The sequence below is a fragment of the Hyla sarda genome, chromosome 7 (assembly GCF_029499605.1).
Source record: "Hyla sarda isolate aHylSar1 chromosome 7, aHylSar1.hap1, whole genome shotgun sequence".
In the NCBI taxonomy this organism is placed as follows: Eukaryota; Metazoa; Chordata; class Amphibia; order Anura; family Hylidae; genus Hyla; species Hyla sarda.
Window position 1 is genome coordinate 142,969,470 of NC_079195.1, and position 15,332 is coordinate 142,984,801.

The 15,332-nt window shown below is 45.8% G+C and overlaps 1 protein-coding gene across 2 annotated transcripts in view; it reads left to right on the forward strand.

The window, feature by feature from the left end:
- OGDHL (oxoglutarate dehydrogenase L) overlaps positions 1-2,261 on the forward strand; it is a 195,375-nt gene extending 193,114 nt beyond the window's left edge. For both annotated transcript variants that reach the window (XM_056530921.1, XM_056530922.1), the window contains exon 23: positions 1,092-2,261. In XM_056530921.1, the coding sequence (XP_056386896.1) occupies positions 1,092-1,215 (124 nt within the window). In that variant the 3' untranslated portion in view covers positions 1,216-2,261. The remainder of the gene's footprint in view (positions 1-1,091) is intronic.
- Positions 2,262-15,332: the final 13,071 nt, after the last annotated feature.

The following is a 15,332-nucleotide window of genomic DNA, read 5'->3' on the forward strand; positions in this document are numbered from 1 at the left end:
GTGCATAAATCGTTCGGCCGCCATCTAGTTGTGGTTAATAAAGTTCTCGTCTCTCTTCACTAAATGATAGGCTGAGCAAACACATATAACGCACTATTGATGTACGTGCTAATTCACCGGCACATCATATGCAACGAATCCTACTTATTATGTCTGGATCATTGATAGTCGGGTTTATTTCGTTGGCCTGATGTGTGTGTGTGTGTGTGTGTGTGTGTGTGTGTGTGCATATATAACATATGTAATCACTTAGGTACACATTTTGCACAGTCCCGCACTTCAATATTTTATGTATACATATCCCATATCAGTGCATATATTGGATTCGGGCAGCTGGTTTATATCCCTAATGCATAGATGACATTCCTATGAATGCATAGTACACGACTATTTACTAAAGAACCTGATATCCCGGACTTGCTTAGCAGCCATCCTCCCGGTTGGTTCAATTCCCATGCCGTATAAGAGTCCGGTATCCATGGACTTGCTTCCACATCAGTGTGCTCAGCCTAATGGTGATCCTCGGCGTGTTCTTGTTTCCAAACTAGTTCAACGCGTTTCCTGCTGTAAGTATCATCAGGAATCAATGTAGTACAGCTTTTCGTTCAGACGGCCGCCATCAGTGTGATGTATCGGCATCACATCACAGAGAGCCGAAAAATATTGATATAAGGAAAAGCTGTACTACATTGATTCCTGATGATACTTCCAGCTATCAATGACCCAGGCATAATGAATAGGATTCGTTGCATATGATGTGTCGGTGAATTAGCACGTACGTCAATAGTGCGGTATATGGGTTTGCTCAGCCTATCATTTAGTGAAGAGAGGCGAGAACTTTATTAACCACAGCTAGATGGCGGCCGAACGATTTATGCACACCTTTTTTGCTAATTTTTTTTTCCAAATTTTTGATACTTACGGTATACTTAATAATTTTCTCACTGTTTTGTCTTTTAACTGGATAAGAATAAAAGTGAAGTATTGCTACCTCACTATTTCATCAGTGCTATATATATATATATATATATATATATATATATATATATTATATTTAAGTTTTTTGTATTAATGTAATCTCTTTTGTCTAGGTATGTTGGTCGTGACCCAGCAGCTGCACCAGCCACAGGCAATAAAAACACCCACCATGTTGAACTTAGAAGATTTTTGGATTGTGCTTTCAATCTAAAGTGTTTTGAAGGAAAGACCTTTTAATACCAGACTACACTATACATTATATAGTATTATAGTGATTTGGTATGTGAATACCACTAAATATATTCAGAATTGTTTTTCTTTGTTTTAAGAGGCACTGAGTTTTCTAAAAGTTTTTTTGCTCTTATGAGTTGTCTGACTTGTAAAATGTGACATAAAAAAAGACATTTCGGTCCAGTCCAAACTGTGAGAGAGAAAAACTGGAAAGATTTTGCAAACAACAACCAATCACAGCTCAACTTTCCTATGTTCCTGAGCTGTGGTAAAGTGAAAACTGAGCTGTGATTGGCTGCTATGGGCAAAATCTCTCCAGTTCTTTGGCAAATTTTGATAAAAGGGTCTTTTGTTTTTTTTTTTTGTAAGAAGAATACCCATTCTGCATTATATAAAGAAAGTAAACCTCTACTTAACCTCCAGTGCTCCCATGGTGCCTCCTGAGTTTTGCTCCTATCCTCTGCTCCGATCCTATTCCTGAGAGAAAGTGTGACACCTGGGCCCGGAGTAATGTCATACTGCCACTCAGCCAATCACTGGCCACAGTGATGTCCTGCCTCGGCTAAGTGATTGGTTAAGCTGCAGCTCAGAAAGAGGATTGTAGTCGGAGACTGGAGCAGGACACCGGAGGCAGGAGATAAGTATAGGTGTACTTTTTTTTTTTTATTCTGTAGAATAAGCATTCTCCTAAAAAAAAACAAAAAAAAAAAAAAACACACACTTCTGCTGGATAACCCCTTTAACCCCACATCCCGCTTTTCGTTAGAAGACTAGACGTGTATTCCTCAGTTTATTTTTTTCAGTAACTTGGTCCTTAACTTATGCTATATAAACTTAGATAATATTGATGATCTGGCAGATGCAAGGAGGCTGGTGGATGTTGATAGCTGGTTTACCACATCCAGGTAGTTCTCAGCACATCCTTGACAACAGTTATATATATATGTAGTGGGAATTGTAGAAAAATTGTAGTGTATAATGTTCATTTTTTGCACATAATCCATGTATCAAATGTTTTTGAGTTGCTGATAAATATAGATCTATTTCCCAGTGTTGTTGTCTGCCTTTATTTTTCTGCAAGTCAGTCCCTAGTCATACTGCTGCTGCTTTTGCTGGGCCCCTTTTCTATATTTTAAAGGGGAACTCCGGAACTAGATATCTTATCCCCTATCCACAGGATAGGGGATAAGATGTCTGACCGCTGGGACCCCTGCAATCTCTGGTCCAGCACCCTGGAGTTCTTCACATTTATGGTCAGAACTTTGGCAGTGCTAGGCTTTGGAACGGTTGATTGGAAAGACCCCTCCATTCATGTCTATGTGAGAGATGGAGATACAGCATTCGAGTATCTCCGGATCTCCCATAGATATATATGGAGGGGGCATGTTGACCACACCTTCGGGCTGTGGTCGTCAGTAATCCGGCAAGGAAGGGAGATCGCTCCGTGCATGCAGATTTTTGGGATGCCTGGAAGGATATTGCAGGGTCCGGCCACTGGGACACTTAGATGTGTATGCATTTTACTCAGTACATTGTTGTACTATCTTTATCCATATGCAGAGATGTGGAAATCCTATCGCCTAATTGCTGGAACATGGACTTCGGGCAAGCAGGGCCGGACAGACAACCCAGCGGTGCTTACCTTGTATGGAACAAGCTTCTGACTTGAGCCCGTTCCATACCCGGCGGCCCCTAGCTGATTTCAGTAGCTGGAGGCTGCCACTAATAGCCGACATGCTGCGATCGCCACAGGTGGCTATTAACCCTTTAGATCCCTGCTGTCAAAGCTAACAGCGGCATCTAAAAGAATATGTAAATGGTTCCTGGTGGTCTAGTGGATCCACTGTAGAGGTAGCCGGAAGGGTTACCTTTGCTTCCCTAGGGACCATGGCTCTGTCATTGATAGAGCCTGGCTGGACCAGGCTTTATCAATGGAGTGCAAAGTTTAATAAAACTTTAAAAGAGACACATTATCCCCTTCCATATTAAAATTCAATCAAGGAATCAAAGTAGATTGTCATGAGGGACAAGTAGATTGGCTAAATTTTAGTCCCTTGGACAAGTCTACACCTGGAGGTCTTTTTATTTTACTGTCTCTGACCTTTCCCAGCATTCCATTCGGACAGAATGTCATAAGTTACATCTTTTCCAGGAGGTATAGCTATGCTGCAGTGGGTGGAATCACTTCCACTCTGCTAACAACCTACCCACTGCAGCATACCTCTTTAAAAATTGTATTCAAAGTTTTGTCATCACAAACATTTTCATTTTTTAATTGTAAGCAGTGCTGCTGAATACATGTATGTTGGAGGAGGAAAGCTGACTAAAAAGATCAAGCGAATAATGTAAGGCCCCTTTCACACTATATAATTACTCAGTTTTTGAAGTTCCGTCAGAAAATCAGCAGTAAAACGGCAGTTACAAAATCCTATACGGCTGTTAGAAAATCCCATTATAGTCTATGGGATTTTTCTAATAGCCATTTTAACCCGTTATAGCCGTTATTAATAGCGGACGTTATTTTGTGACGGAAGATAGTAACGGGAGAAATAGTTCATGAACTATTTCTCCCGTTACTATCTTCCGTCACAAAATAATGGCTGTTATTAATAACCGGTTAAAATGGCTGTTAGAAAAATCCCATAGACTATAATGGGATTTTCTAATGGCTGTATAGGATTTTGTAACTGCCGTTTTACTGCTGATTTTCTGATGGAATACGAAAACGGAATAATTATGTAGTGTGAAAGGGGCCTAAGTCTGTGCTCCTGATTGGAAGAGGATCATGTGACCCTTTTTTCAAACAGCAGATCCAGCAACAAATTAGAGAAATAAAGATGACTGGCATTTTGATTGTTTCCTAAACATATCCTGGAAAAACCCTTTCAGGGAAGCATTTTAAAACTTTAATAGTAGTAACAGATAACAACATGGGCATATATGGGGAAATTTATCAAAACCTGACAAAGGAAAAGTTGACTCGTTTCCCCGAGCAATCAGATTGCTTCTTTTATTTTTCAGAGGCCTATGTAAAAATCTGATAGGTTTTTTTGTTTTTATCACTTACCAACTGCAGGGTACAGGATGAAGGTAGACTGTCCAGAAACTTCTACAACAATGAAGAGAGGAATTGCTTATTTTGGGACTAAATTTATTTTTCATTAACACATTCCAGTAGCCATATGTTGTTTCCTGTGTCCAAAGCTATACAAGCTATACATTCTTTTTTTTTTTGCACAACTATCTGACTAGAAGCTGTGATCACTTCTAGTCCACTAATACTTTTAATAGATTTCCACGTCAGACATGGACCCGACATAATAGCTTGCCTTTCAGTGTAAGACTATGTTCACCCAGCGAAATTTCCGCAACTCCACACACATTTCAACAGAATTTGTGTTCTCAGAACACAGAATTCTGCTGAAATTCAAGCCCCATTGACTTCAATGGGATTCAGCGGTGGAATTCCAAATTTCTAGAATTTAACCAAAGAATGACTGCTTATATGCCTTTTTATGGGCCTGCTCTGTATGCAGCAGGTATCAGCAGTATCTTACAGCTCGCAACTGCCGGCATGGGACTTTAGTCAGATACTGCAGATTAACCCTCTTCATCCTATAATTATTGCCGCACCTGTCAGGGTTCCAATTGATGCTCCCACAACGCTGCGTGCTGCCAATTGGTTACCTTAGCAGTCAGAGGCCTTCTTAAAGCCTCTGTGTCTGCCATAGGGAGATCTTGTTCTACAGTCTACCTCAGGCAGTCTGTACTGGGAGATCACCGATTTGACAATTCACTGCCATAAAGTATTAGGGCAGTGATCTGTAAAAGCAATCTAATCATTGCTTATAAAAGTTCCCTCGGGACAGTCCAAGATCTTGTAGAAAAGCTTCCTAGAGGCGGATATAACTATAAACAAGGGACAAATTCCGTATTAAAGGTGAACAATCATGCAAAAACTTATCAAGTTTAGAGGATAAGTTTTATCCCCCCCCCCCCCCCCCCCGCAATCTAAAACGTATCCGCTTTGGATAGGGAATACATTTTTTCTACATGATACTTCTCCTTTAATGCAGGTTCTGTTGGGCTTATCACACCCCTGTTGTGCAATTGTAGGGGCCCGATAAGCTCAAATAGCCCCTGAAGGTCTCCTCACCTTCTTCTGGGGGTCAGGATCGCTGAGCTTCTTTTGCAGCCTTGAGAGCCAGGTTGTACAAGAATATCAAGTTATAACATAGTACTGTACAGTATATAGAAATTTAATGATTGCTGTTTAAAGTCCCTTACGGGGTGCTCCGGTGGAAAACTTTTCTTTTTTCTTTTTTTTTTTTTTATCAACTGGTGCCAGAAAGTTAAACAGATTTGTAAATTACTTATATTAAAAAATCTTAATCCTTCCAGTACTTATTAGCAGCTGTATACTACAGAGGAAGTTCTTTTCTATTTGAATTTTTTTTCTGTCTGACCACCGTTCTCTCTGCTGACACCTGTCCATTTTAAGAACTGTCCAGAGCAGGAGAGGTTTGCTATGGGGATTTGCTCCTACTCTGAACAGTTCCTGACACTGACAGAGTTGTCAGCAGAGAGCACTATGGTCAGACAGAAAAGACATTAAAAAAGAAAAGAACTTCCTGTGGAGCATACAGCAGCTGATAAGTGCTGGAAGGGTTAAGATTTTTAAATAGAAGTCATTTACAAATCTGTTTAACTTTCTGGCACCAGTTGATAAAAAAAAAAAAAGTTTTCCACCGGAGTACCCCTTTAAACGTAAAAAAGAAAATTGAAATCAACCCTTTTTCTATGGTGCTTATACACAGTACAGGTCAGTGCAAAAATAAGCTGAGAATGTTACCTGCTTGACTGTACTGTGCCAAATGTAAGATTTGGTGGAGGGATAATTCTATTGGGTTTTCAGGGGTTGGGCAAAGTCCTTTACTTCCAGTGAAGGGAATTCTTAATGTTTCAGCACACCAGGCTTTGTGGAACAGTTTGGGGAAGTCCCTTTTCTGGTTCAGCATGACTGTGGCCCAGTGAAGAAAGCAATGTCCATAAAGGCATGGTTGAGTGACTTTGGTGTGGAACTTACCTGGACAGCACAGATCTCTGACCTCACAACCATCAAACACATTTGGGATGGATTAGAATGGGATTCAGCCAGACCCTCTTTTTGTGTCTGACCTCACAAATGCTCTACTGGGTGAATGGGCAAAAATTCCCAAAGACACAGTCCAAGATCTTGTAGAAAAGCTTCCTAGAGGCGGATATAACTACAAACAAGGGACCAATTCCATATTAAAGGTGAACTATCATGCAAAAACTTGTCCCCTATACAAAGGGTAGGGGATACATCTTAGATTGTGGGGGGTCCCAGCGGTCTGACCTCCGCAATCTAAAACGTATCCGCTTTGGATAGGGAATACGTTTTTCTACATGAGACTTCTCCTTTAATGCAGGTGCAGTTGGGCTTATGACACCCCTGTTGTGCAATTGTAGGGGCCCGATAAGCTCAAATAGCCCCTGAAGGTCTCCTCACCTTCTTATGGGGTCAGGATGGCTGAGCTTCTTATGCAGCCTTGAGAGCCAGGTTCTACAAGAAGATCAAGTTTTAACATTGTACAGTACTGAACAGTACATAGAAATGTATTGATTGCTGTTTAAAGTCCCCTACGAGGGACTTAAAGGTTTGCTCCGGTGGAAAACTTTTTTTTTTTTTAAAGTCAACTGATGCCAGAAAGTTAAACAGATTTGTAAATTACTTCTGTTAATAAAAAAATCTAAATCCTTCCAGTACTTCTTAGTGGCTGTATGCTACAGAGGAAATTCTTTTCTTTTTGGATTTCATTTCTGTCATGACCACAGTGCTCTCTGCTGACACTCTTTTTATTAGAAAAATACAAAACTTATCAAATACAAAACACAAAGCAAGCTTAACCAGCTATAACATAAATAAGAAATACTCTAGAACCAAAAACAAAACCCTGCCTAAGATACTAAAATACCAAGATATCAAAATATGCCCAAAATATCTAATCAAACACTCACACGCTTACCGAAAATGAACATAAAAATAAATACCGTATTTATCGGCGTATAACACGCACTTTTTAGGCTAAAATGACGTCGTCACAAACTTCTCGGCTCGGCAGTTGATGACTTTTCCTGCATAAATTAGTTCAGCTTTCAGGTGCTCCGATGGGCTGGAAAAGGTGGATACAGTCCTAGGAGACTCTTACCTAGGAATGTATCCACCTTTTTCAGCCCACCGGAGCACCTGAAGGCTGAACTAATTTACGCAGGATAAGTCATCAACTGCCGAGCCGAGAAGTTCGTGACGAACCGAATTTACTGTAAGTTCGCTCATCTCTACTCAAAACCATCCATACTTGGGAACACACAACAAGAAAACTAAACAGAAATGTAGAAAGCACACCTCAAAAAAAAAAAATTTGTATATATTTTCTTTTTTTTTTCTTTTTCTTTTTTTATATATATATATTTTTTATATTTATAAAAATAATAATATTAATAATAATAATCAAAATAATCATCACACATACATTCACTTACAAAACGACCAAATTAACTGAATCCTCTATCTGGGACTAATGAAAATACCAAAGAAAACATAACAAAACAGACCAAATAACTGAAATAAACGAAATAAATCACATATCCACACAACAACTGGTCCGACTACCATAATGCTATAACATGAAACAATATAGATATAACACAATATAGGTACAAAATCACTAAATATACTATATACATAAAATATAACATAAACAAAATATATGCACTACAGAAAACACCTACAAAATCAATAGAAAACCCTAGGAAAAACCCTAAACTAAAACTGTACCCTCACCCACACCACCCCTCCAGTACATGGGTCAGAGTCCATACCGTTCTTACAGTTCACAAAGTCCAGTCCTTAACTGACCCATGTCAGGTTCCCCAAAGATGAACACCACCACCCACAAACACACCCTCCCCACCTAGCACTCCTCCAAACCAACTTATACACACTGAACCACAACCCACTTTAGGCCCAAGTTTGGTCGCCTGTAAGCACTTCATACCATATCAGCTTAAAAACAAAACAAAAAGCTAGCGTGCACATGCATTAGCCCACCACCAGGAAGAAGGATGGCAGACTTGATACATTCAAAATAATTTTACACTCTTTCCCTAACTCCCCCTACAATTCTACCTAATCCTATCCCTCCATTCAAACTAACCCTGTTCTCGTCCTCTCTCTATCCCTATAACACTGTCCCTAACCAAAATAAAGGTACTCTACCCAAAAGGTCTAGTACCTAGGGCACGTCAAAAGAAAACCCTCTCCATAGGAGAGAAGCCCTACTGTTACCAAGACTGCCGTACTCCAAAGACCTGATCTTCCCGAGGTCACTGTTGATATTCCAGACCTCCACCTCAGAGAGGATTTTCTGTTGGGTCGACACTAAACACCGTGCATTCCACGTGTAGTACCTAACCACTAAACTAACTAAGAATAAAGTGCCCCGATCTTGGCTAACCAGGGTCCTGAATGCCCCATAAGCCCACTCCAGATAGGCCGGCAAGTTGACTCCAGCCGATGGAAGCACCCACCATGTTGTAAACCTCTATATTAAAGGGACAATGAAGCAGGAAATGGTCCATTCTGACCAGCGTGTCCCCGCACTCTTCTTGGGGACATCCCCGGTCATCAGAGTTCCTACACTTCAAATTGTCCCTCACATATAGCTTCCCCTGAAAGCAGCGCCAGGCCAAGTCCCAAAATTTCTGGGGGATCCTTTTCATGTTTAAAAGGTACAACCCCACCCTCAGATCCCGACCTGGGCAGTCCCTGAGCGCCAGAGGCTTCTGGAAGTGGGTCAACAGAACCCGTTTGTCAAGGAACTGATAATCATCTTGGCCCTGTGATGCCCTGGAACGATGTCCGGGAGATCAAACGTGGGATCTCCCCCTCCCAGCCATAGACTCTCACACTTATCCCGGTTGATCCTAGACCCGGATGCCTCCGAGTAGCAGTCCACTTCCGATATCCCCAATCGACCTCCTCTCGCGAGGACACGAAAATGGTGACATCGTCAGCGTACGCCACCACTCTCTGGGCGACATCCAGCTCCGCCAAACTCATCCCGACTCCCGCCAACGGCCCACAATCTACCCTCCGGACGAAGGGATCGATTGCGAACACGTATAACAGCGGGCTCAAAGGACAACCCTGACGGACTCCGGACCCCACCACAAAAGAGCTGCCAGACCAACCGTTCACCAGCGGGAAACTCTTCCCCTGCATACAAGATCATAAGCCAATTTACAAAAGTAGTCGGTAAGCCATATCTCAGGAGGACGGACCAGAAGTACTCGTGGTTCACCCGATCAAACGCTTTGGCCTGATCCAGGGACAGCAAGTACCCCTTCCAGAAACCCGCACTACTCCGCTCCACTGCCTCCCTGACACTAAGGACCGCACTTAAGGTGCTTCGGCCAGGAATAGAGCAGTGCTGAGCCCCCGAAAGGAGCCAGGATGCAAACTTCACTAGCCGATTAAACAGTATCTTAGCCAGAAGCTTCCTGTCCATATTGAGAAGAGCTATGGGCCTCCAATTCTCAATACGGCTGGGATCTTTACCCTTTGACAAAAGAATCAGGGCTAACCTCCTCATTGAATTTGCCAGAGTGCCCGAGGAGAGGCACTCATTGAATACCTCAGTCAAGAGGGGAGCTAAAGACTCCTTAAAGGTCCTGTACCACTCAGATGTTAAGCCATCCGGACCTGGTGACTTCTTAGGGGCAAGCCCCTCGATCGCCAGTCTCACTTCCTCTTCCCTGATTTCTTCTGCCAAAATATCAAGAGACGGGTCTACCCCTGGTTCAGGAATGGTTTCAGCCAGGAAAGCCGACATCTTGTCTCGATCTAGATCCTTCCTCTCCAAGAGGTGCGATTAGAAGGATCTGACGACCTCCAAGATCCCTGATCTGGACCGATTCAGAGATCCTGTACTATCAGTCAGTCCTGAAATGACTTTACTACTCACTGACATCTTACAGTTTCTGTAAGGGTCGGGCGAGTGGTACTTCCTGAAATCCCTCTCAAAAACCAAAGATGGGTGCCTATCGTACTGACAGCCCATCAGCAAGGATTTCATTCTGGAGATATCCTCACGGCTACCTCCAGTCGAGACGAGAAGCTCGAGTTTCCTCCTCAGACCCTGATACAAGCGATACCTGTTCAGGGACCTGGGTCGCTTCTTGAATATCTCCCTCCACTGACTTACTACTACATAGGCCCAGTAAAGGTACCTGACTTTGAAGAAAATCCTCAAAGGACTGTCTTACCTTCGCTTCCTCCAGGAGGGACGAATTCAGCTTCCAATAACCTTTTCCCATCCGGGGGGGGGGGGGGGGGGGGGGTCTCTGAAACATTCAGGGAAAACAAATTCATACAGTGATCGGAGAACTCCACCTCAACCACGGACACTGCGGAAGAGACGGCTTCCTCCTTTAAATAAAACCTATCTATCCTAGACCTGCAACTACCTTGATGATAGGCGAAACCTGTGTGGCCTGAGGGGCTCCGGATGTGGGCGTCCTCTAGGTGAGCTTCTCTAGCTATGCTAATCAGTGCCACACTATCGCAAGTCAGCGGACCATTGGAGCCTCTCCTATCTTGGGACCTTGTGACAATATTGAAGTCCCCTCCAATGATCACTTGCCGACTCGTAAAAAGAAAGGGCTTAATCCTCATAAAGAGATCTTTATGGCCCCACTTAGTTTGCAGGGCCTAGATGTTAATGAGCCGGAGCTCTTATCCCTTCATGAAGACATCTAAGATCAGGTACCTCCCCATATCTAACTCAATAATCCGTCTGCATTCAACCTTAGCGGTAAAAAGGACGGCCACCCCACTATACGGCTCAGCTGCAAGAGACCAGTGGGAGGGACCGCGCCTCCACTCTCTCCTGGCTTTTACCAGGGAGGCTAGATCTGACAACCTGGTATCTTGTAAAAAGAAAATTCCGGCTTCAACACGGCCGAGAAAATCAAAGGCTGCAAATCTAGCCGTGTCTGATTTTATGCTGGCACAGTTAATGGATGCCAACATCAGTGGGGTGAGTGCCGCCATCCTGGATGATTGAGTTAGATGGCCTCACCCCTTAAACCTTCTTCCTCTCCTTCCCTCCACCCCCATCTGAATCGGAGGAAGAACCTTTGCCTCTTTTTAAACTCAGGGATATATCCATCCCAGGATCTTTACCTCCGGCATCTGGTGTTACCTCTGCCCCTGAGGAAACTGCCCCAGTGGAAGGAGGCTCGGCACCTTCTGGAGGCCGCACTGCCTCCTGACCCTCGAGAAGAGGAGGGGAGATAGTATCCCCAAGGGCCTCATATCGATTTGAAAGGATGATCAGAGGGTCGGAGACTGAGTTGTTCCTTCTATGGTCTGAGGCTACAACTGAAGAGGAGGATGGCGCCACCTTACTCTTACCCTTCTTCCTCCTCTTCTTCTTTTTCTGGGCACCATTTATTGTCTGCCCCTCCTTCTCCTCCTCATCCACAGTTTCGGATTCAGAGGCATGACTGAAGGAAGGAGCATCTTGACCTTCTTCCCTACGCAGTCTCCCTATCTCCTCATCCAGTTCGGCCCCACCCAAAGCCTCAGAGTTATTCTGACCTCCTTCTGAGCCAGTGTCTGGAGTGGGACCCCGAGCCACCCCTGGCACCTGGGCATTCTCAAGGGCCCTCTCCAACCTGCGCTTCTCCTCTCGCCTCCGCATAGAGGGGGTCTTATGTTTTTCCTTCACTGGCTTTGGTGCCCCCTCTCATCCACTAGTCCCCTCCCCCACCAGGGAAATCGTTAAGGTTCTCCCCAGCCGGGGCGGTCACAGTGTTAGAGAACGAGCGTGGACACCGGCTGAATGGGTGACCTAAGTCACCACACAAGTTACACCGAATCTGCCAACAGGTGGCCGCCAGGTGACCCACCCCACAGCAGAGGGCGCATATCTGCTGAGTGCAGTTGGCACTAAAGTGGTTTGGGTCACCACACCTGTGACACAGCTTCGGCTGCCCCTGGTAGAAGATCTGAATTCTGTCGCGTCCCAGGAAGGCGGCCGAAGGGATGTGGGTGACCGTGTTCCCTGAATGCCTGAGACGAACGGAAAACGTCCAGGCCCCAGACCATATATTGTGCTCGTCAAAGTTCTTCCGGGGGACGTCCGTCACCTCCCCATACCTGCCCAGCCAGGTCATAATGTCATAACAAGAAAGTGACTCGTTACGGGTAAAAACGGTCACTTTCTTTACCATACTCTAGCGAGATACCGCTTTTACAGCGAAATCTCGCCATCCAGGCTCGTTTTCCAATAGCTCATAATTAGACCAAAAGATATCTAGTCCCTCCGGCCTAACAAAGGAGCCGAAGGGGTGAATCAGGGCAAAGATGTCCCCAGCCCTGAAACTTATCTGGAAAAGAAGCTCCACCACCTTGCCCCTTTGGGGGCACGCATCTTCGCCTTTCCAGACCAAACGGGCCGCATTCCTGCGACCTACCTCCTGCCCGGGTGTCTGGAGGGACCATACGGTCTCCCCATTCCTCTCTCAGAACGCTCCCAGACCATGTCTCTCCACCCAAAAAGACAGGTCCATCTCCTTTCCCTCTACCTGGACCGTCCTTTCTCCTCTCTTTAGTGCCTCCAGGAGGCCCCATTGCAACTGACCGTCACCAGATGCAGGAGGTAAAGATCCTACTGAACCCCCAGCCGCCACACTTGCATAACTCCTGGCGACCGGAGGGGGGCAGCCGGACCAGACACCGTCCCTACATCCCCGCCTAGGCCACCTGTACTGCCACAAAAGCCACTCTTATTCCTACCATCCACACCACTACTACTATTCTCATTCACACCACTACCACCCCTTCTATTCACTTCACTATCACCACTTTTATTCACTTCACTGCCACTCCTCCCGATCACTCCACTACCCCTCCTCCCATCTACACCACTACCACTCCTCCCATCTGCACCACTACCGCTCCTCTCATTCACTCCACTATCACCCCTCTCATTCACACCACTACCACTCCTCCCATCTGCACCACTACCACTCCTTCCATTTGCTCCACTACCACTCCTCCCATTTGCACCACTACCACTCCTCCCATCTACACCACTATCACTGCCACATACACCCCTCTCATCCACAGCACTACCACTCCCATCTTTCATATACCTTGTATTAACATTGCTTTTATTGACAGTATTTTTGGGATCAGCAGCTGCTTCACCCACTACCTCTGGGCTGGCCTGGACATGCTTTAGCTTGGCCTTCTTGTACATTCTCATGTCATCGGCGGCTGCCATTGTCGGCGACACTGACTCCTCCTCCATTCGAGATGTCACCGCCGACATCACCTCCCGAAGCTGAGGCTGCCCCTCTGAGCGCACCTTCACCCCTCCTGCTGCCACTAATGTGCAGGGACTCCCCTCTCTCACAGGGGAGATCCCTGCAGTGCCCGCTCCACACACTGCGCCCAACCGCAAGGGCTCAGCAGCAGGTTCTGACACCTGGACGCTCCCCCCCCCCACAGGGGAGTGCCCTGCAGCACCGACACTACTAGCAGCGCCCAGGGGACCGCCCCCGAGCAGAAGATCTCACCACAAACCTCAGGCACCCTGACACTCCCCACCCCCCCACTCAGGGAAGTGCCCCGCAGGGCTGGTAACATTGCCCACAATACTCGGGAAACCGCTCCCCTTGCACACTGCCACATAACTATTGCCCACCATTAACCTGTCCTGCTCTTCCCTACCAGCAGGACGCATGACTGTAGCACCCACGGCCATGTTGGATGCAGCACTGTACCCCCCGTGCTGGTACCGTTCCACAGCAGAAGCGGGATCTGGCAGGGTTGGGGGCCCAGCAGCCTGAACCAACTTTTCAGGTGGCTCAGACTGCTGTATAGGAGAGAAAACAAACGTTATCTGCTCCTCAGCCTTTTTCTTCCTCTTACTCTCCTCAGGGCCCAGGTCCTGGCCAAAACTGAAATTTTCCAGATGGGTGGGTGACTCCTTCATCACTTTGGCCCACAGGAGTCCCCCACCGACCGGGCCACTGTCACCGCCATCACTACTGTCACTTTCCTCAGAGGTGGCTGGTAAGGCGACTTGGGCAGGGTTGATGTAATCCGCACTCGGGGTGACAGAGGTCATAGGGGTACACGGGGTATCACACACATCCCCCTCACTGCCGCCATCTCCCTCACCACCTTCTTCGATCTTCTCCTCTTTGACACACAAGCACTCTTCCTCCCACTGGCTATCCTCTTCCTCCTTCATGGTTTTATAGCGGTCTTCATTCTTTATTTTTTTTTAAACATGCCTGCTCCCTCTATGATCCGCATTCAGGCTCTCACCACCTCCTGCTCCTCTGCCTTCAGCTCACACACCCTGGCAGCAAACCTTGCCCTCATGACCTTAGCAGAGTTATCTGTTTGGTAGCGGGCAAACTTCAGGTCTTCCCTTATGATTTTCAGCTTTTTTCCCAGCAGCTCATATTCTACTAGCTTTGCCTGCATGCGGGAACCGAAAGTAGCTAGCGACTCCCTGGGTACCTTCACCCCCCATTGCTGGGGTTCCATAATATCAGACACAGTCCCTGAAGACATAACCGTAAGCTTCTTACCAGACGCCTTGCGGTTTCCAGCGATGGACGGGGGAGTAGGCTCCACATTACTGCGGAGCCTGCTGGATCTTCTCACCCCGTCCTGGGAATCGGCCATAGCTCTCTCACTCCCACCCCCCGCCGGCTTAGTTTGAGGGGTGGAAGTCTGGGGCTCCATAGCAGGAGGCTCTCCCAAGGAAGCTGCCACCCTCCTGGGGAAAAGGCTGTAGAAAACACTGATTCAATCCTCTCTCTCTGGAAAACTCCGGAAGTCAGACACACCCAACAGCTAAAACGAAGAAAAGACTTCAGCTCACCATGGGTGCCATTAAGTCAAGGAGATACATCTGCAGGGAGCACGATGTATCTCCCAACAGCTGCTGTGTTCCACATGAAGTGCTCTCTGCTGACACCTCTGTCCATTTTAAGAACTGTCCAGAGAAGGA